Below are 22,763 nucleotides of genomic sequence, written 5' to 3' on the forward strand. Positions count from 1 at the left end.
AGTAATGATGGGAAATTTACATAGTCCAGTGCTTTTGCACTAAATAGGCCATAGATTTGTACATGCAATGACAGATCTAGGTTGGTATCTGGGGTTTTGACAAATCCCCTTTTAAATTTAGTTTAGTGGCAGTCTAACTGCATGGCAGGTGCATGCTGTATTAACATTTTAGCACAGCAAACGACTATGTACTACTGTACTTCAGTAGCAAACATACAATTGCACATTAATTATACCATCAGCAACACTTTTCTTTACCACCACTGCATCAAAAACAATCGAGATACTCTAATAGAGCAGGCAAGTAACTACTCTAATAGAACAATCAAAGCTACAGCTTATATATAGTCATAGACCTGCAGTTAGTTTAGTAGTTCCCAAGTATACTCAGTATCTTAAATGTAGCTTGTTTTCAAAATAGTAGACTTAACTCTCAAAACTGTCCTTAAATTCAATCTCAGAAAGTGTAGCTTTAAAAATTGCTTAAGCCAGTTTGCTTTCAAGCGCAGCCAGTAGAAATACCCTTAGATTTAATCTCAGAAAGCCCCAATGTCAATAAAAAGATCAACACTAGTGTACATGCATGTGACTCCTAGTTTGGCAACTATTTCAACTGTTTTGTGTAGTTGTGAACTTTGAAAAGTGGATTTTCATTTGGTCACCCCCCAAATTTCTGATCTTTCTCCCCAAAGGAGAATAAACACTGAGTTAGTTTGTTTCAAAGTGTAGAATATTGTGATTGTTGACCTAAACTCAAATCTCAAAATTTAAAAGCTTCCTGGAGGTATGTCCTCAAATACATTAATTTTTTATTCCTTGTCTACACTTTGCATTAACTTTCAGAAACCCTGGTCCCTTTTTGAAACCCTAGATCCAATGCTCAGAGTTCAGCTACAAATAAATCATCATAGAGAGAGTTCACCCATGCTACAAGTACCCTCTGGAGAGTTCAGCTACAATACATAGCACCCTAGGTCAGAAAATTCAACCGCAAACAATTTCACCCTGTAGAGAATTTTCTGCAAAACAATTCACCTTGTATAGAGTTCAGCTATGTACATTACAAGCCACCCTGTAGAGAATTCAGCTGCAGAGAAGTCACCCCAGTTATAGAGAGTTGATGCAAGCCATTAAATGGGTATTGAAAGATCATTGCCTTAGGTTCATACACAGCCGGATTGCTGTAAACTACCAGCTTTAACTGTGTAAAGTATCATTGAGATTCTATACTTTATTTTATTTTCTTGTTTAGATGAACACAATGAGTATGTGAAGAATAGTGGTAAATGGAAATTGTACTTTTAGACCACCACCCTGAACATGAAAAGGTTTTTATGTGTATGATGTGAATGTGGATAGTCGCAGTGGAAAGTACATTCAAGCCCATGGTCAATGAAAGATCATTGCTTAAAATGTAAAAGTGCATGCCTGTAAACTATACCAAAAATGTTATTTGCCAGATGCCATATATAGACACAGATGATCTGGAGTAGTGGAAATTGAGTATTAGTACATTAACCACCACCGGACCACCACCAAACCCATGGCCAATGACAGATCATCATCTGAAATTCAGAGATGTCTAGGGTGCACCTGTTTTACAGTCAAGGTTGTATGGTTAAAAATACAACTTTGGTAATTAGTTGTATTAACACGGATTCTTGGCTGCTCCAGATATTGTTACCAGCTATTTTTACTTTCGTGCTTTTAGCAGTTTTTACACTGGGTTACAGGTACTTGAATGCACCTTTTTTTACAGTGAAGGTAGGGGATTATACATATGCCATTAAACTTAACGTAACTATAGTAATAATTTGTCAGACCATGATAATCAAAGATGTCATTAGAAATCATATTAATTTAATATGTATACCAGTATAATATATATGGTCCAAGTGGGATTACCAGAGCCAGTCACTCCATCCAGCTATAGACCCTACTCAAGACCAAATACCCACCTGTACTCTTTCCTACATGTCATATTACTAATTTAGATAATGTAACTAGAAGAATTTTGGTTTAGTTCATTCTGTAAATTAGCGTGATATCCTTTAGGGCTTTGCTAAATACACACAATACATTACAACACATACTAGTTAGATCTCACTCTCAATTTTATAAGAAAGGAAGATTTCTCATCATCACCTGGAGACTATATTGTCACTTTTCAAATGAATTAAGTCTAAGATATTATATATATGCTGTATATAGTTACGTACCAGGAAAATGTGGTTGTAAGGAAGGTTGGTAAATGCATGGAGATCATTTCTTAACAATACAGTGGAACCTTTCTGGCTATAATAATGGACACTCAGTTGGGACCCAGATATTTGGACCCATTTTGCTGGAAGTTTTTCCCAGACCCGTTGAGACCAAAGCATTTGTCCTTTTTATTGAGGTTTCTTCTCTCCATTGTGTCCTTACTTTAAAGCAAGGCTCCACTGTAGCTATGTCTATCTGCCAGATGCTCCCAAAATCTATAGGTACATAGGCAATTAACTGTGCATGTACCCAACCTAGCCAAACCAAAAATTAGTTATAGTATCACCTGAATTTGACCATTATGTCTGATTCTACTCCACTGTATTATTATTGTATACGCATGTGTATGCACATACTATGAAGTACTAACCTACCATCTGTTAAACATCTTTTATGACATGGTAAATTCACCTCCTTGTTACATGTTATACAACTCATTTAATGGATAGTCATGCACATGCAGTGCACAATAGTAATGAACAAGTTAAGGCACCAGCCTATCATGCTGACATAATTTTGGTGCTTTACAGCATCATTCACATGATAGATAGCTAAACTGTTCTATGAATAATGCATGTAACAGAACAAGTTCAAAACACTCTGTTTATATTTTCGTGTAGTCAGACCTCTATGCTTTCCTATATACTTTCCCTTCCACACACAAGTGCTTTGGCTCTGCAAGAGTATACTCTATTTATAGCCTAGCTAATCATGATCAGTATAACGTTAATGACTCATATAGCCATTTAACATTAGAGTTCATAAAGTAATATATAGGCTTCCAAATGAAAAGACCGACTTTTTAAAGTTGCTCATAATCCAAACTTATTATTATTCATTCAGAAAGCACAAATTAAAAATTAATTGCCTATCCAAAAAGTTTGAGCATAATTATGAGCACAATACTGTAGCATATGTAGCATGATGGGTAAAATTTAAAATGTAATAGGTTGGTACCTCATTGCAGAGCTCAAATGTGATCCAGTCTGACAAAACCGGGCTTATCGCCTATTTTAAAACTATAAAAGTATCGAGAAATGCTGGTTTTAAGTATTTAGTGTGTTACATGCAGCTTGCCAATGGTTGAAGCTAGCTATGTGTACCAAATTTTCACACGTTTTACACCAATCCCTTACCTTCCAGAGCATCCACTGTGCAAGTAGCCGACAACTAAGTTTCCGCCATTTTAGATAGTTTTTAAACCGAGGTCACTGTATCAGGCAAGCTGCAAATTGGGTGGGAGGCGGGGCCCTGGAAGGCGAGCTGCAAATTGGGTGGGAGACGGGGGCCCTGGAAGGCGGGCAAGATGGCGTTAAGAATTAGATGGTGTTCAAAAATTGAATAGGAAGGCCAAGGGATGGGCCAAGTTTTGAGCCAATGAGGTCTCAAAACTGGCTAAAATGAAAGGAAACTCACAGCAGAGGTACTTATTCAACACCACAGAGCTGTACAGCCACACACAGTCATTCCCAGGCTGACCAGAGCTCCACTAAGGCCCCACACCACACGCCAGTACGGATTGCCACTGGGCTTGGGAAAAGCAGCCAGCAGGACCCAGGGGCGGATCCAGGGGGGGGCACGGGGGGCACGTGCCCCCCCCCCCCCCCCCTTAAAAAAATGTATATAAGATCGAGATACTCTAATAGAGCAGTCAATCACTCTAATAAAGCAGTCACAGTGTTCATTGGGAAGTGTAGCTTACTTAGGAAGGTATAAATAGGATTTTATTTTACATAACATACGTGATATAATATATTTGGTAAAGGATAACTAGCTATTATTGTTGTGACCTTTTTTTTTTTTTTTTTTTTTTTTTTTTTTGCTCTTCAACTTTTTTCAGCAAGGTGCCCCCCCTCTTTCCAGACTCTGGATCCGCCCCTGAAACCAGACCACTCAAGTCTAGCTTATTTTAAATGTGGAATTAGATAGTTTATTCATATAGCTGTGTGTCCTGGGTGAAAAATCGAATCTGCTGACATGGGCGATAATTTAAGACCGGTTTTCTCAGACTGGGTCACAAATTGAGAGTATATGGTGTATGGAGTATATGAAATTATGCCACAGAAATAATAATATATACCTTATTAGTTGCTTGTTTACCAAGTTGCAGTAAAATATAATGAAAAAGTTTTCTGTAGTTGATATCACAAACTGCTGACTATAGAGAATCCCATACCAGTAGGAGAGGACATTCTCCCCAGATCTATATACTCTAATAGAGCAGTCATGTAGTTTCCGGCCAAAATTATAACCTTCTACATGTATAAAAATGACCATACTGTATACTATTTGAGAGAGTACTGTTGAAAGTCTTATAAATGTTAAGGCAAATATCACATATTTTTGTACACATGCATAACATTGATGTTGTAGTTTCAACATTACAATGGTATATTTATTGTTATGTGTTGACTTTAATAGTACATATATAGTTTCAGTTTATGTATGTTTTCAGTGATTATATTCAAAGTCATCACTAACAAGTCCATCACGGTATTCACTATAATTGTATGTTGGGTCAGGAATATTGAGTAAAGCAAGGTCATTGACATTTTGATATTCATCAATTTTTTTACTGAAAAGTTTAATAAATTTCTGTTTCCCGGTCTGTAATGCAGTCACAATGTTACACTGACATGTGTAGATGAGGAAATGATACAACACAATTGTGCAAAATTGAATTAAAGCCAAACTAATCATGACATTTGTGACAATAGAGAAGATAGCACCACTACTTTGATAGGACACTGCATACATTATAGTGAGGTTTAGTAGTAGTGAGAGTTCTTGGATGCAAACCAAACCATTCTTGTATGGACGAGAATACCCATATAAAGTAGTAAACAGAATAAGGATAATGGCTGTAAGTATTAATCTTAGTTGCATTTGAAATGCATAAAAGCCAAAAAATACGCTTCTCAAAATAAATTGTACTCCAACCCAGTAATAGTATCTGTCTTTGTATGATCCTTGAAATGCATCCAGTAAAGGTTTAAACTGGTTTATTATCCTGAACTGTGATAAGTACCTTGTAAACAACAAAATGATGTTGAAAGGAATTAGTAGTACAAACAAGACAAGACATATGATGAACAGTACGATAAACTTTAAGCCAAACAATGGAACACTGGCATCAATAGACCACACTAACTGTTGATGACCACTTGGTAGTTGAGTTATGGTAGAATAAGAGAACAAGACAGTTAATACAGCTCTGAGAACACTATTGTAGGATAGCAGAAACAATGTAGCTAGTACGGGAAGAGATCTAGTATATGTCCATCGTAGTATTCTAGATGAGTGACGACTTACTACAATAATTGAAGCAGCAATGACAATGAGATAAAAAGGGAAGAACAACTGCAAGAACATCTTAGCATACCCATCCATTCCATTGTAGAAACATGTCTCAATACCCAAATCCAAATTGGCAAAAGAAATAAATACTAGCAGTGGCTGAAACACCTTGACATTTGTCAAAAATACAGAGTCATTAATGCTAATTATGTTAGCATAAAATATTATTCCATTAATGGTTCCAGTAGTGACTGTGAGGTTGAGAAGATAGAGTAAGACTACCAAAACAATTCCTGCTACTATTATTATGAGAGTAACGAGGACATATATATTAGGACAGTGTATACACCTTGATGATCCAAATACCATACTAAGTGAATGTTGACACTGTGAACACAAGATACCAGTCCTGTTAAACTGACACTGTAAATCAGCATTAAGTAAATTAAGATGTGACGAGTGTGGTAGACAGTAATCCATTGGACAATTATGTGATATTAAATATTTAGTTTTATTAAAATAATGAGCAGTTATCCAAGTGTTAGCAGGACGTGTGATAGTTGATTGGTCAATGGAACATGTGTCAATGTGAATGTTACTGTTACTAAGATAAGGATCACAATCACATACACCATCATGTAGCATGAACCCAACTGGACAAGGTAATATTTCCACATAAAATGCTTCATAAATATCATATATACAAGGTGATGCTGTAATGAATAGTTCACACCTTTCCTTCTCTTCAGTAACAATGGTGAAGTTAAATGTAGATGAGTAGCTTTTGATAGTTTGGAGCAATTGAGCTTGGTGAGCAATCCTACATGCTGAAGCAGGTAAAAGCTTGTTGTGTGTTTCTACATATAAAATAAAGTGTTCATCACCATTTGGTGCACAAAGGTCTACTTGTAACACTTGGCCAGGATACACAGGTCCTAATACATCAACACTGCAGTTGGTTATGTTATGTGAACAGTAACATATAAAAGTATGTTGACCTAGTCCATGTTCATCAGTTTGTAGTATTTGCTGATTTATTACTGCAGGGTTATAGCCATAGAACACTGTTGAAGGTATCCATCTACAATGAGAAGTAAAGTGATAGATATTGGGATTACACTGATCACTTGGAAGTATTACAGCATTTTGGAGGTAGTTGTTCATAAAAGTGATATTGTAGTGAGCTATCAAAGCAACATGTGCAGTTGAAATATTCCTTGATGTTGTGTACTGAAAGCCACAAAATAAATAAGGTTTGCCATTGTGAATTGGTTGAAGGATGATCAGTTTAATAAAATATGAGTTTCTTGTAAATTCAACATTTGAATACTCTAAAAATTGTATGTAATGTTCCTCTGAATATAAAACAACTACACTACTGCAGAAATTTGAAATAAATGTGATATCTTTAGCAAATACAAGACTACAAGCCTGACAGTATATAATTTCACCTGCATAATTGTTGGATACAATCACTGGTCCATCCAGCTTCATAGTCACAACAGCTACACTGATAACCGGGCTACTTAGTATGGGAACAGAATTACCATTTACTAAGCTAGGACCGCTAATAACTATATTTAACATACAGGAAGAATTTATATCACCAAAAATGCGCAATATTGGACTCGCATTGTTTACAAACTTGCAACCTTGCAAGATAACATTGGGTATAGTGGTGCAGTTAGTGTTTTCTGGAAAAGCTTGCAAAGCATCTATTGCTATCAGATAATCCCAATAATCATTTTGATAAAAATGGCAATTCAAAAAAGTTACATCTTTATAAACTGGCTGAATTAAAATCTTAATCATTGGTGAAGTATTCACAAATTGATTTGTCAAAAACGTGCAATTTTCAATCCGAATTTGTGTAGCAACATTTGCAGTAATTGTTATAACTTTATTTAACATCTTATAGAATAACGAATTACTAATTGCAATAACTACATCATATTTCGTTTGATTTAGAAATATTGAAATTTCTCTCATACCAGTAATTGAGCTATCAATTATTTCTACTGTGTTCACAAAGTATTCACTATCCCATAGTTCATCATCATAAAGCAATTCTATTGCAAAATTATATAAATAATTGGCTGTTAGTACTTGATGATGCTCAATGCTAACATTTTTGATAATATAATTTCCAAAAGCATTATGCGTAATAAATCCACCTTGCAAAAAAATAATGCTTTCTAATTTACAGGAAATGCATATTCCAAGGAGCAAGTATGTTATTTTAGTTGCAGTTTTGTAGTGCTTAAATGTTATGTTACCAATTGTAACATTCTGTGAGCATATGATAGCAATCTGGAAATATGGATTGCTGGAACAACTAATCAAAATCACAGGTGATGACACATCACTTTCAACCCCAACAAATGAGACATTGCTCAAATACTCTAGTGTCATTTTAGTATGGAGTAGATGTTCTCCAGGTAAGAAACGATATTCAACATTAGACACAATAGGTAGTGTACCATTATTATCCAGTAAGTATTGACTGAGTGTAGCACAAGGTTGAGATGGACAACTGACATGTGTTGATTCATCAGGCAAGATATTAAATACCTTAGTAGCTGCGGATAACCAAACTTGAATTGTTACTAGCAACAATAACACACACAGAACATCCATCTTAGTTTATACATTGAAGACGCATACACATTAAGGAGCACAATCACTTGAACTGTGCACCGCCAAATAAATGAAAATAAGTCACTGGTGAGGGATAAAAGTCATTGAAAGTGTTTACTTTAGAAGCCATAATATTATGTACAGTTGCTAAATGATTGATGTTTGTAACAAGGCATCATGTGAATAGTTAATCGATTGTGCTGTGAACTGTGAACTGACATATAGTCTGGCATAGCCGACCTGTGTGTATCGGCTATGCCAGACTGCTGTGAGCAAAGTCAAAGAACTACAGTGCAGTACTATTTGAAAGCCTTCTAAGGTTTTTTAGTAATTTTTGCAAACCATTACCCCCATGGCACGTGTGGAGTCTGCGTGTCCTCCGTCTTCTAGAGTATCTGGGATTGAGTGAAAATCAGCCAGTCTAGAAGAAGAGCTGGTTGAGGGCAGACATGTACTAGATTTCGTGTTAATAATCTACATGCACTAATTATGAGGTTAATTGCCAGTGCATAACTTACATTTCTTTAATTGCTATTAAAAGATGACACAGTTGGTTGTAAGGCTCCCAGGTTTCAGTAGTAGTTACCTTTAATAAAACTGTTCAGTGACCTTTACAGGCAATTTAATGTTCAGAATGTTTTGTGTCTATTTCATGTTTGTATGATTCAAAATCCACAAACTTGGGGTCAAATTGAAGCTTTTACCCTAAAGAATAAGTTGGTTTTTACAGAAAGTCTATAGCTTATTCTGTTCTAGTTACAATAATATTTGTGGTAAAAAAATACCATTATTTTCTCCCGCCCATGCACAAGTTTGAAATATGCACAAAAAAGCTTCCTTTTTCAATATTTATTCTGTGTGACAATTTATATTACCATGTTTAATAGGCATGACTCTTAGGGATAGATCAATGAACTACCATGGGTTACATACCCATGTCATTATTCTGAATGGCAGGTTTTGCTATGTATGAGGTCAAATTTGTGTGAATTTTGCAAATTGAAACTTGATTCACAAAATTTTATATGAATTCGCACATTTCGACTAAGCATTCTGGATTCTAATTTTATCGAATCGTCATAGCAAAGACATTAATTTTGCTTGAGTTCTGTAGTTTGCATGCAATTGCAAAACTTTCTGCTGTGGACTATTTAGGTTACTATATTTGATTTATATGTACTGGTATATCACTAATGTTTAGTATCTATCACTGAAGTCAGTTCTCATACTGGTTTGGATTTTACTTTGTAACTCTGTAGCTGTTATTATGATTTCTTTTTAATCACCAAAAGGCAATGGTATGATGGTTAACCTATAGCAAGACTGATTTTCAGTTATTTCTATTAGCTTTTGCCATAACAAAATAGAATATGTTTTATGCAAAAAAATTGACCATGACACTGGGTGTTTTATTTTCACCAAACTTGGTATTTGAATTTGTTGTACTAACAATTATTCTTGGTAGCACCAGATATCAGCTGTTTTTGTCATTGCCCATGCAATTACTGTACTTACTTACGTGTACACACTCTTTTTGTATAGCCAAACTAATTTTGCACACCTTTATGTATGCCACATTTTAAGGCTATCAAGTTATGTGTTTTGTTTAATAGCATTTTTAGATTTAAACAGCAACAACAAAAATTTGGTAACTGGCAAGGGGAATAACGAGAATATAATTTTTGCTCAAAATTATATGGTGTGTATGATCTGCCCTGCAGCTCCCTGCAAAGTTTGGAAAAGGAACAACTGAGCTATACACATGTATGAGAAATTTTTGTTACCTCAATTCTTGCACAATAGTGTGGCATGCCAGCTTTCTTTGTTACACAACACTACAGTGACATTACCATGTGTCTTGTAGGCATATACCTTTTTACATATAATGTTTATTCTAGGGCTGTTAGGAGGGGAACCCCCCTAAAATCTCTGACTCATCCCCTAAAATTGTGAGTGGCTACTACACTAAAGCTTGTTATTAAATGGCGCACAAAACTTATCAAAAATACTCTCAGATTCAATCTCAGCGTGTAATCTATAAAATGGTTAAAAGTTGCGAACACAACCTTCAGATTCAGTATCAGATCATTTAGTTTATAATATAAGGTACAAATACAACTAACATGTGTATATAATTATAGCAATAGCTATTCACTATCTGAGAGCCCAAGTTTACCCAGGTTCTTGGTTGTTTTTTTCTAAATAGGTTGCTTAGCTCTCAAAAATGCCCTTAAATTCAATCTCAGGAAGTGTAATTTCGTAAAACTTTTTAAGCCAGTTTATGTTCAAAATGGCATGCACAGCCAGCAAGATTTAATCTCAAAGCCTGATTTTAAAAATTTCCATAATCATGAAAATACCCTAATGTTTCAATTTCAAATAGCCTAAGTTTTTGGAAGATACCCACCCATATTTCTAGTGCTTTGTGGTATCATGGTCAATACAATATCTCAGTGATCTCACACAAATTGTTTATTCAAATAGTTTCAACATACATATGCAGTGCACTATACTAATAGAATAATTGTGGACATGAGGTACACATGGTTGTCCTAGATATTACATCATTATGTCATCACTACTACACTCATACATCAAGCTCTACCAACCATAGGATCTAATCACAAAAATCAAAATCAACACTCATGACACAGCCTTAAGTTTCACCACTATTTCAACTACATTGGTGCGAACATGGACAACTATATGTAGACTTTCACCTGGTCACCCCCTAAATTCTTAAATACCCCTCAAAGGAGAATAAACACTGCCTTTACACTCAAGAAAAAAAAATCTTCATATAATATGGCAGTGGCATGTGAATTATACCAAATATTTAATAATGTATTTACTGTTACCATGTACACCAATGTTAAGACTTAATTACTACAAATATTCTAGTTTGTGACAAAAGCAAGCATACAGGTCAATGCGTCTGCTGCCATAAAAAAATGTGCATGACATTGTGCTATTGATATTAAACCTATATGGTATCCTACTTATACATCATATTCTAATCATCAAGCTCAATTTGTTGTCGAAGTACTTCCATTTTTGCCTCAATTTCTTTTAATGTTTTTATTTTGTCTTCCACATCTCGGGATGCTTGGTTTTTATGCTTTTTGGCTATCTTTTTTGCTTCCATTAGAGCATTGTAAGCATCTATAGCTACTGAGACAGCAGCACCAATATGACTTACTGATTTTATGACTGTCATCAAGCTCTGGAATGATGGCAGGGCAACATCATTTATCAGTCCTTTTAGATTTCCTTTTGTAATCTCAGAAATTATTTTTGCAAACCCTAAAGCAATTTGTTTCTTTTCTTCTCCATGTTTTAGTGGAGCTCTTATAATGTCTGTCGCTGAATATATTGCTTTAGGTGGCTTATAAACTAGCCCACACACACTCCAAACAAAACTCAACATACTATCATTGCTATATTTTCTATGCAATTCTGGACACAAGCTGCACAATTCAGTAGCAAGCCCTTCACATGATTCTTTTAGTTCCTCATAAGTGTCACGTGCAGTTTCATAGTGAGTGTTCATGTCTTCTGCTAATCTGTCAGCAATGTCACGATAGGCAGCACATCGATTTGAAGTAATCATTTTGTTTGCAATGTGTGCACCACCACTGGCTGCACCAACTACTATACCAGCAACACCAAGGGCAGCAGGTATAGATGTACCTCCTGTGAACGGGGCAGCTACAAAACCTACTATTGTGCATAACCCACCAACTATTGCACCTATCCTTGTAGAAATTGATGTGAACTGTGATGTTTTATGCACACCATCAATTTTTCCTTTAATGTTCTCAAGTTCTTTGATAAGTGGTGGCAAGTTATCTTTGATGTATACGAGTTCATGTTTCATCTTCTGGTACAGTTCCACAAGGTGTTGTATCTTACGTGACACCTGCTGGATTTGTCTTCTGTCAAGGTGTTGAAAATGAGTGGCCATGAAATTACTTAATTCTTTTTCATTGCTAGCAATCGCTCGTAGTGTTGTAATATTTATTTTTATGGTTGCCGGTACAGTTGCAGTAGTAGTTGGTATGACTGCAAGACTTCTCCCCGAATGGTGAAAAGAACCTTCCTTTGTTTTAACAGGGAGGTGATAGTTGGTATCATAAGTATATTTGTCATCCATTGGTCTGCCTCTCCTGTTAGTTGAAGCATATGATAGCTGTCGTGGTAACTGTGGTTCTGTGTAGTAATAATCACCATCATCATACCACTGTTCTTCAATTTCATATTCCTCATCACTTTGTAGTGGTTCAACATCATGAAGGTGTAAATTGTTCAAACGTGTCTCTATACACACTCAAAACAGTGACATGAAGAAAGATGAGCATTGAGTGCATAGCCAGTTTGTCTATAGTTTTCTTGTTGACTTGTTCCATAGTATGTGTTGCCTATGAAAATTGCAAACAGGCATAATTCAATTCCATACAATAATGGTAAGTAATATTCGGAGATTTGAGGTGACAACCAAGATATGATAGTACTTTAGCAAGAACTAACTCTTTGACTTAACTAAGTGATAGTATATTAGCCATATAATTGTCAAAAATTAAATTTATTGTAATGTATGTGCATACACCACCTTGAATTTTACTTCTTATATATTCCCTTACAAAGGTAGCTATTATGAATGCTTTTCAGAGTTAGGAAAGTTTTTGATCCAGTGCAAATAAAACTTGTACATAGAGCAAGGCCTCACCAAAGTCAAATGGCACTGTATATTATGTGTCAAGTTTGATGCTTTTCTCACAAAGTGCCATATGTGCTATGCCGCTTTACAGCCATCTTTATGTTGAAATTCATCGTTATTGTCTTTATCTCCCTAGGACATTGTTTTACATGGTTGAAACATGGTTTCAAATTCTCTTGCTGAAGAGACAACTTGGTTTTATTTGAATTCAATAGTTATGATTATTTGTATCAGTCATGAAATTCTTTGAAGTTACCAGCCCATTGGTAATTTATATTACACCCCTAGGGCAGATAAATTAAAAGAACTTTATAATTAATATAATTTTGGAGTAAAATGAACTTAGGTTACCAAAGGTCAAATCTGTGATGACACTACCTATCATACAGTATGATAGTACTGTATAGTAGGGACCACAAAGGAGTATGCATGGCTCACAAATAACACCCAAAACCAGCCTCAATTTTCTCTGATGACAATGAGGCAGTATTGGTTAGGTAAAACTAAGCCCAAACAAGCTTTCAGATCAACCTGAAATGCTTTCAACAAGTTGCTACGGAATTAAAAAAAATAATTTAACGGAATTTTCTACTGACTGACTGACTGATGCCTTCAGACAAGCGTAACTCGATAACGACTAAGGAAACAGGCTTGACTTTTTCACTGTTCGATGTCATTTCAGCCCAAGAGGTGCCTTTCAGTATGTACAATGCATTCTTCATGGACTTATATTACCAGTGTCGTCCTTTGTGTCCCATTCATCTTGACAGCGAAAGTGTCAATTTGGCAGTAGCACATGATGGCTTCTCTTCGTAATGGAAATTGTCTGTATTTTTCATAGTGGCTACTTTGATTGCAGAGGTACTTTTCGAACAGTTCTTGATTCATACTGCTGTGTAACGGGTTTAATATAGCAGACAACGGAGTGTAATGGATACTTCACTTTTCAGATGATATAACTGGATAGCATGGCACCATTTCTTTCTTTTGGTATGCGTGGATTGCAGAGGTACTTTTCAAACAGTTCTTGGTTTGAAATGCTGTGTAATGGGGTGAACATAGCTGACAATGAAGCGTAATGGATACTTCACTTTTCTTTTCAGATAATAATTGATATAGTTGGGTCGCACGGTGCCATTTCAGATTATTATTATTATTATTATTATTATTATTATTATTATTGTTACTGAGCAGACAGCACAGCTGATATGCTCAGGAAAAAAAAGCAATCATAAAATGAATTTAGCTACGTAGTTACAAAGATTACAGTTATAGAGTTCCATACAATGTTTGCAGTTCCGCTGAAAAAGAGTCAATATTGTTGCTCTCAATGATGGAAGATGGTAAGTTGTTCCAATCCTTAATTGATCTGGAGAAAAAGCTCTGTTGGTATGAATGGGTAGATGAATTTGGTAGAATAAAACGATGTGGGTGATATAGTCTGGTGGATCTTGTCATTGAAATAAAATGAAGAGGAATTGACAGTGAATAATCTTGATGTATAATTTTAAAAAGTGCTTGTAATCTGGATATTTTACATCTCAGCTGAAGGCTTGGCCAAGAAAGATGCTGTAACATAGCTGTGACTGAGCTGAATCGATTGAAATCATTTAGGACCCATCTAGCTGCCCTACGCTGTACTTTCTCTAGCTGTTGAATATTGTTATGGTGGTATGGGTCCCAGATGACTGCAGCGTATTCCATTGACGGTCGTACTATCGTAAGGTAGGCTGTTGCTTTGATGTTAGATGAGCAGCAACTCAGATTGCGTTTCAAAAAGTTTAATGTTCTATTGGCCTTAGCAGCTATATTACTAATATGTGGAGACCATGATAGTTTGTTGTCCAATATAACACCAAGGTAGGAGTGTTGGTTTGACGTACCCAAGTTGTGATTGTTTAGCTTGTAGTTGAAAATGATTGGTGATAATGATCTGGTAAACCGCATAATAGTACATTTGGTTACATTGAATCTTAATTGCCACTTAGTTGCCCATTCGTGTAGTTGATCAAGATCATGCTGAAGTTGAATGGCATCCTCCTTGGTGGTGATAATTCTGTAATAACTCTGATAATTCTCCAGATGCGGTATGTGTGGGTATACTGTGCATTTCCATTATGGTATCTTGAGTACAGTGGGATATAATACTACTACACATAGACAATAATCAATGAAATTTGCTATAAGCAAGAACCTATCAATGTCATTGTCCCCCCCCCCCCCCCCCCTGGAAGTATGGGGCACCACAGGGAATTTGACATTCTAATACCAAATTCCCCTGTCAATACTATGGCTAAGAAGCAATCCCCTGCCTCCTATGGTTTCTACAGTAGGACTTCCTATAGAGGATTTGATTGATCTCTAAAAATAATTTTTGCCTTACCAAATTGCTGTCTCATCAAAGCCACAGGGGTGGGGCAAGGGATAGATGTCATATCTGTAAACGTACAATAATCTACAGAGATTAATGTATTAATGATGGTACTTCATGACTACAAGGAAGCTATATGAGTGTTTTATTGCAATTATCACACCGCCTATCTATTTTACTAGTACTAACAATTGTTAATTTAAAAAAATGAAGCATGCAGAGTTCCAGAAATGAAACAAGATATTATGAATGATGATAGCTATTGGCTATGTACGAAAATCCCATATACCACTAGTCCACTATATTTGTTGAGTAGGTGTTTTTCTTTCATGTAGCTATAGGTTTTTCACTTATGATACATTTCCATAATGGTTTTTACTGACAGCATTTCAGCAGGCACCATTTATTTTAGGGGGAACTCTACTAAACAGTACTACTGTATTGTTTGACACATATTTTTGTGCACGGCATCACATGTAATGCGTAACAAGCTATACCTGTCTGTGACTGGATTTGTGAAAAGCGGTCTTATAGCCTTTTCAATTGCACGTACTTGGCAATCCATAACTTGACTTGTGTGTATGGCACCAGCTAGAAATTCAGCCACTTTACATTCCTAGCATAGCACTATTTCTGAATTTTAAGACAATCTAATCCAAAACAGCCAAGCTGTAAAAAAACAGTGCGGCCCTCAGAAAGGCTATGGTGAAAAAAGATGTGAAATCCAAGGTGGCGGCCAAGAAATGGCTGTGATGGTAGGTTAATGGTAAAAATTTTAATAACGACAATTCAGGTGAATTTTGTGCCGCTTGGTCTTGGCACCAAATTCACCTGAATTGTTGTTATTAAAATTTTTATCATTAACCTACCATCACAGCCATTTCTTGGCCGCCACCTTGGATTTCACATCTTTTTTCACCATAGCCTTTCTGAGGGCCACACTGTTTTTTTACAGCTTGGCTGTTTTGGATTAGATTTCATTTCTTTTTGTATTTGTATACCACAATATAGGCCGGCTTTGGGACTTTTCTAACCTGTCTTTTTTCTTTACCACAGGAAGAAGAAAAGATGAAGCAGATGTACTTTAAATATTTCTGATTTTATCAGTAAATGTGACTGAATTTGACAAAACCTGGTTTCGACGCACAAAGCTTCTTTAGGAGATATGGCGATTTTAAGTAATCATTGTGTAATAACTTCCCAGTGCCTACAGCTGGGCAAACAAAATTTGCACCAAGTATGCATCTATTTACTAGCTATCACTGAGTGGGTGTATACATTTCTGATACCCAAAATTAGCCCTGTTTTGGGCAGCTTAATTTTCTCGAGCGGGTACATGGTTTTTCAAGCTGTTGGATGTTTGTTTCTTCCTTTGACAGTGTGATCTTCCAACCCCTTGAAGACTTACTTCATCAACTTTTTATCCAGTGGTAGTAATAGGGTGGGAGGGAGGGTGGGAGGGCGGTGGGTGGGAGGGTCGGTGGGTGGGAGGGCCGGTGGGCTCAACAATATAGGGGTATAAAATGAAGCAAGAAGACGATTGGACTCCAGAGGCCAAGTTTGGGCTCTCCATGGCCCTCAAATCACTCCAAATTGACTGAGAACACTATTGGCGAGCTCTCTGTGAAGTCCCAGCTCACTACACACCATTATCACAAAGCCATGGCCATTCAATGGTACCAATCTCCCACTCGTGGCTTTGACAGGGTCGGAAGAAAGCTGCCACAGAAACCAGACTTGCCAGTCCTGAAGGAAGTACAGTGTGGAATATGATAGTATAGAGTAAAGTATCAATTATCGGACAATATGATGTTCGGACAGCTGCCATTCACTTCCTGGGAATCCTGCAGCTTTGGTTATTGTACCAAAAGGTAGGCTACAATAAGCAATAATTATCCTCCAATAATCAGCTTTGCATGATTAAAAGTTTAAGAGTTACAGCCAATAGTATGCTTAGTCCGATAAAATCTATGCTCGGATAAAACTATCAGTTGTCGGACTTTGATTTTTACTACCAGTAAACAATGTCCAATTTATTTCAAATTTGTATGCAATATACCTGTACTCATTAGCTATTAATGGCCAAAAAATGGTTTCGTTATCTTTAGCATAGATGGAGTACGAGCCCCCCAAGTTTTAGCGGTATTGTCGGACGCCCTCCGCTTTAATTTAGCCATGCCCACCAACAGAGTTCATGCTTTTTGCAACAAATGCACCAGTGCTAAACCACAGAAGAAGGTAAATAAATATCTTTCAAGAGTAGAGGTGTGTTTTAAAGTTGATATTCAGGATATTTCTATTGGAACGCAGTATTTTTGGCTCCTAAATTAAGGAGATGCACGCTAGGTGGAAAAATGAAATTACGAGGCACAACTTTCTGACCAACCACATTTGTTAGTCTTGGTGCCTCAATCGCGAATACCACCTAGAAATGAAAAGATGTTCCATTTTCTACCTTCTATGGATGCACAAAGCAACATTTTCGTCCTTTTTGTTTCACCCATATAAAGTAGAGAAAGAAAAGCCTTTCAATTTTCGTGACAGTATTTGTGATAGGACACCAAGACTAGCATATGTAGGTGGTCAGAAGGTGGTTTTGCATAACTTCATTTTTCCACCTCGCGCGCATCTCCTTCATTTAGGAGTCAAAAATACTGCGTTCCAATGGAAATATCCTGAATATCAACTTTAAAACACACCTCTACTCTTGAGAGATGTTTATTTACCTTCTTCTGTGGTTTAGCACTGGTGCATTTGTTGCAAAAGCATACAAACTCTGTTGGTGGGCATGGCTACATTAAAGCGGAAGGCGTCCGACAATACCGCTAAAAATTGGGGGGCTCGTACTCCATCTATGCTAAAGATAACGAAACCATTTTTTGGCCATTAATAGCTAATGAGTACAGGTATATTGCATACAAATTTGAAATAAATTGGACATTGTTTACTGGTAGTAAAAATCAAAGTCCGACAACTGATAGTTTTATCCGAGCATAGATTTTATCGGACTAAGCATACTATTGGCTGTAACTCTTAAGCTTTTAATCACACAAAGCTGATTGTTGGAGGATAATTATTGCTTATTGTAGCCTACCTTTTGGTACAATAACCTAAGCTGCAGGATTTCCAGGAAGTGGGTGGCAGCTGTCCGAACATCATATTGTCCGATAATTGATACTTTACTCTATTAGGCTAGCAATCCATTTCTGGTAAAAACGTAAGTTTGATTTTGTGTGTGTGGAAGCCTGGTTATGTGAAATCCGGTCACAAATGTACAAATTATATATATAATAGATATATTTATTACAGAACTCTCCATGGTGGTTTCTTTGTAACTGAACACTCTACATGCAAGGTGACTTCTTGCTGCCCTCTCTACAGGGTGAATTGTTAGTAGCTTAACAATCTACAAGGTAACTTCTTCTAGCTGATCTCTCTACAGGGTGATTTGTTTGTAGCTGAACTATTTACAAGCTTAAGGTAACTTCTTCTAGCTGATCTCTCTACAGGGTGATTTGTTTGTAGCTGAATTCTGTGCAGGTGATTTGTTTGCAGCTGAGCTCTTTACAGAATGGTTTCTTTGTAGCTGAACTCTCTACATGGTGGTTTCTTTGTAACTGAACTCTCTACATGATGGTTTCTTCTAGCTGATCTCTCTACAGGGTGATTTGTTTGTAGCTGAACTCTCTACAGGTGATTTCTTTGCAGCTGAACTCTCTACATGATGGTTTCTTTGTAGCTGAACTCTCCACAAGGTAACTTCTTCTAGCTGATCTTTCTACAGGGTGATTTGTTTGTAGCTGAACTCTCTACAAGGAAACTTCTTCTAGCTGATCTCTCTAAAGGGAGATTTGTTTGTAGCTGAACTCTCTACATGGTGATTTGTTTGCAGCTGAACTCTCTACATGGTGGTTTCTTCGTAGCTGAACTCTCTACAAGGTAATTTCTTTTAGCTGATGTCTCTACAAGGTCACTAGTTTGTAGCTGAATTCTCTACATGATGGTTTCTTAGTAACTGAACTCTCTACAAGGTGATTCCTTCTAGCTGATCTTTCTACAGGGTGATTTGTTTGTAGCTGAACTCTCTACAAGGAAACTTCTTCTAGCTGATCTCTCTACAGGGAGATTTGTTTGTAGCTGAACTCTCTACAGGTGTTTTGTTTGCAGCTGAACTTGCTACATGATGGTTTCTTTGTAGCAGAACTCTCTACAAGGTAATTTATTTTAGCTGATGTCTCTACAAGGTCACTAGTTTGTAGCTGAACTCTCTACATGATGGTTTCTTTGTAACTGAACTCTCTACAAGGTGACTCCTTCTAGCTGATCTTTCTACAGGGTGATTTGTTTGTAGCTGAACTCTCTACAAGGAAACTTCTTCTAGCTGATCTCTCTACAGGGAGATTTGTTTGTAGCTGAACTCTCTACAGGTGTTTTGTTTGCAGCTGAACTCTCTACATGATGGTTTCTTTGTAGCTGAACTCTCTACAAGGTAATTTCTTCTAGCTGATCTCTCTACAGGGAGATTTGCTTGTAGCTGAACCCTCTACAGGTGATTTGTTTGCAGCTGAACTCTCTACATGATAGTTTCTCTGTAGCTGAACTCTCTATAAGGTAACTTCTTTTAGCTGATGTCTCTACAAGGTCACTAGTTTGTGGCTGAACTTTCTACATGATGGTTTCTTTGTAACTGAACTCTCTGCAAGGTGATTTCTTCTAGCTGATCTCTCTACAGGGTGATTTGTTTGTAGCTGAACTCTCTACAAGGAAACTTCTTCTGGCTGATCTCTCTACAGGGAGATTTGTTTGTAGCTGAACTCTCTACAGGTGATTTGTTTGCAGCTAAATTCTCTACATGATGGTTTCTTTGTAGCTGAACTCTCTACAAGGTAACTTCTTCTATTGATCTCTCTACAGGGCGATTTGTTTGTAGTTGAACTCTATACATGGTAGTTTCTTTGTAGCTGAACTCTACAAGGTGATTTCTTCTAGCTGAACTATCCCTTTACATGCCTTTTGTGTATCCCTTTAAACAATTTGATGATAATAATAATAATAATAATAATTCGATAGTTGCATGAACTCCCTATAAGGTAAATTTTTCTAGCTGATCTCTCTACAGGGTGAATTGTTTGTAGCTGATCTTTCTACAGGGTGACTTGTTTCTAGCTGATCTCTATACAGGTTACTTGTTTCTAGCTGATCTCTTAAATTCTCTTCAGGGTGACTGCTCTATTAGGATGACTGCTCTATTAGAGTATCTCGATCTCGCACTTGCTACACCAAGTTGGATTTCGTGTTATAACTCCGTTGCTTTAAGTCTGATTCTTCTGTACCATTGAAGAGCCTTTCTAAGATGATTACTCCTTCTATACAGCGATTTTCAAAGCATTCGCCCTAGCGGTTTATCTGGTAGGCGTGGCAAGTAGTCGCTTTTTTATTAGCTAATCTCAATTGCGTAATTGTTACACACTGTTGGTTTTTTCGTTGTACCTTCCTGGTTTTTAGCTCGATTTCTTTCAAACCACAAAAGGTTTGAGGTTCAATAGTTAACCTATTTACCCACCGATTTTCAGCTTCTTCCCATACGCGGTTTACCCTGTAGGCGTGACAACATATTGGTGTTATTTTTCGTGAATAATTGATCATAACTCTTTTCCTATTTATCGTATCCTAGCCAAAGTTGGTACAGAAATGCGCCTTTATACCCCCTTTCTGTGTGCCAAATTTCAAGGCAATCGGGTATAGACCTTATTCATTTAGAACAGTAAGCGCCCTCTGATGTCACGCGAAGCCATACAAGGGTCCCTATTTACCATGGTGATAGCTTTTCGGACGCCATTTTGAGTTCTAAAACTGGGCGAGCACAACGGTTGCTATCATGTTACTATAGTTATGGTACTGCAAATGGCGAATTTAGCGGAGAATTGTGATGTTACTATGGTTTTGGTACTGCAAATGGCGAAGTTTGGCGGACATCTCCTTCGCAACGAGTTATAAGCGCTATGAAATCAATTCAGTGAATAAGGTCTATAGCGTTCGCGTTTTATAGCAGTTTTTGTAAGTGTGCGAAAAAGGAAGAAAAATAAGAAGAAAAAAAAACGAAGAAACTAAGCCAATTTTTGAAGTCGCATATCTCGGGAACGCTTGAAGCGATTTCGCTCTAATTTGGAATGTGGAGTGCTGAATGTGGAGGGAGTGTCCACAGCAAAAATCGTCTTGTTTCATCAAGGCAGCACAGAGCTACGGAAGTGCGAAAATTGCGTTTTCTTTCTTCCTGTCAATATACTCACGGGTGTTACGCGCCGACTTCTTGGGCCGCACAACGCACTACCGTGTGTCTTGATAGGTTAAACACATGATGAGTTATGACTCGTCAAATGTGGAAATTTGGAAATGCTATAAGACCTCTTTTCGCAAATCCAGTCCGGTTACATATTTTATTCACAAATATAATTTTATACCTGAATCATCACTCAAATCTGGGTAATTTGAGTTTACTCTGTTGAAGCCATAGTGAACATTGTAATCTTCTTCACTATAATTGTTTAGTGAACTCAGGGGAGTCAAATTGTAATTGTCATTGTTAGTGTAATCAGTACTAGTGCCATAGAAGTATGCTTCTTCATCTCTATATCTCGTTTCTTCATCACTTTCATATAATATTGAGTTTTCTTCTTCATAGTAGCTTAGTTCATTGCTCTGATAATCATTATACGATGGATTTGTATCAAATATATGCATGTTTTCGAATTCATCTGGGTAGTATTCACACACTTGACTAGCTGCAGATGGATAAATGAGTCCCCATTTTTCATAGTTATTGGTTGGTGTTGCAGGAAAGTTAGTGGCAAATGTTGGCGGTGCGCTAACCTGTTGGAGACTTGGACTTGGTTGATAATATCCCCATCCATTGTAAGGTTCTTGATTTCCACCATAGTAAACTTCAGGCTGCATAGTTATGTTACATGGCATATAATTAAAATTTGCCCTTCTAATCATTGTGCTCTACAAACTGATATACAAATAATAAACTCAGTTGCACATAGTTAAGCTTTATATATGCTGTCTAGTTGAATATCAGGTTACTTCCTGTTAATATACACAATTCTGAGATTGAAGTACTAATATGGTTTAATTATACTATTGTTGACTCTTGTCTGTTTGTATAATAGCAATTCTGGGTAAAACATGTGACCATACCACAACAATTCTTGTGGTTCACTTTATTTGGGTGTGGTCATTATGAAGAATACAAGTAAGAAGTGAACAGTTATTAAAACATTGTATTTGCATTTACACTACCTGGTAAAAGATCAAGTCACCACTGGGACTAATTTTTCTTCTGCATTCAACTGTGTTTTAGTGTCAAGATTCCTTCATGTACTCGGTTTTATACCCTTCCTACAGGGACCTATATAGTTACAGACAGAGTTGGTCATAAGCCTGTGCTTGATAACCTTTGTATGTATAACACATATT

General features: G+C 36.7%; 1 protein-coding gene across 1 annotated transcript; it reads right to left on the reverse strand.

Annotated features, from left to right (window-relative positions):
• Positions 1–10,909: 10,909 nt before the first annotated feature.
• LOC136238952 (uncharacterized) lies at positions 10,910–22,354 on the reverse strand. The gene is made up of 2 exons (XM_066029673.1): positions 21,746–22,354; positions 10,910–12,614 (listed from the first exon to the last, which is right to left on the reverse strand). The coding sequence occupies exon 2, from the start codon at positions 12,347–12,349 to the stop codon at positions 11,210–11,212; it is 1,140 nt and encodes a 379-aa protein (XP_065885745.1). The 5' UTR covers positions 12,350–12,614; positions 21,746–22,354; the 3' UTR covers positions 10,910–11,209.
• Between the last annotated feature and the right edge of the window lie 409 nt (positions 22,355–22,763).

Source organism: Dysidea avara, chromosome 11, assembly GCF_963678975.1.
Source record: "Dysidea avara chromosome 11, odDysAvar1.4, whole genome shotgun sequence".
Lineage (NCBI taxonomy): Eukaryota > Metazoa > Porifera > Demospongiae > Dictyoceratida > Dysideidae > Dysidea > Dysidea avara.

Excerpts from the sequence above, each read along its gene's own strand:
- LOC136238952 (XM_066029673.1), bottom strand. The coding sequence starts at position 12,349 with ATGGATGACAAATATACTTATGATACCAACTATCACCTCCCTGTTAAA.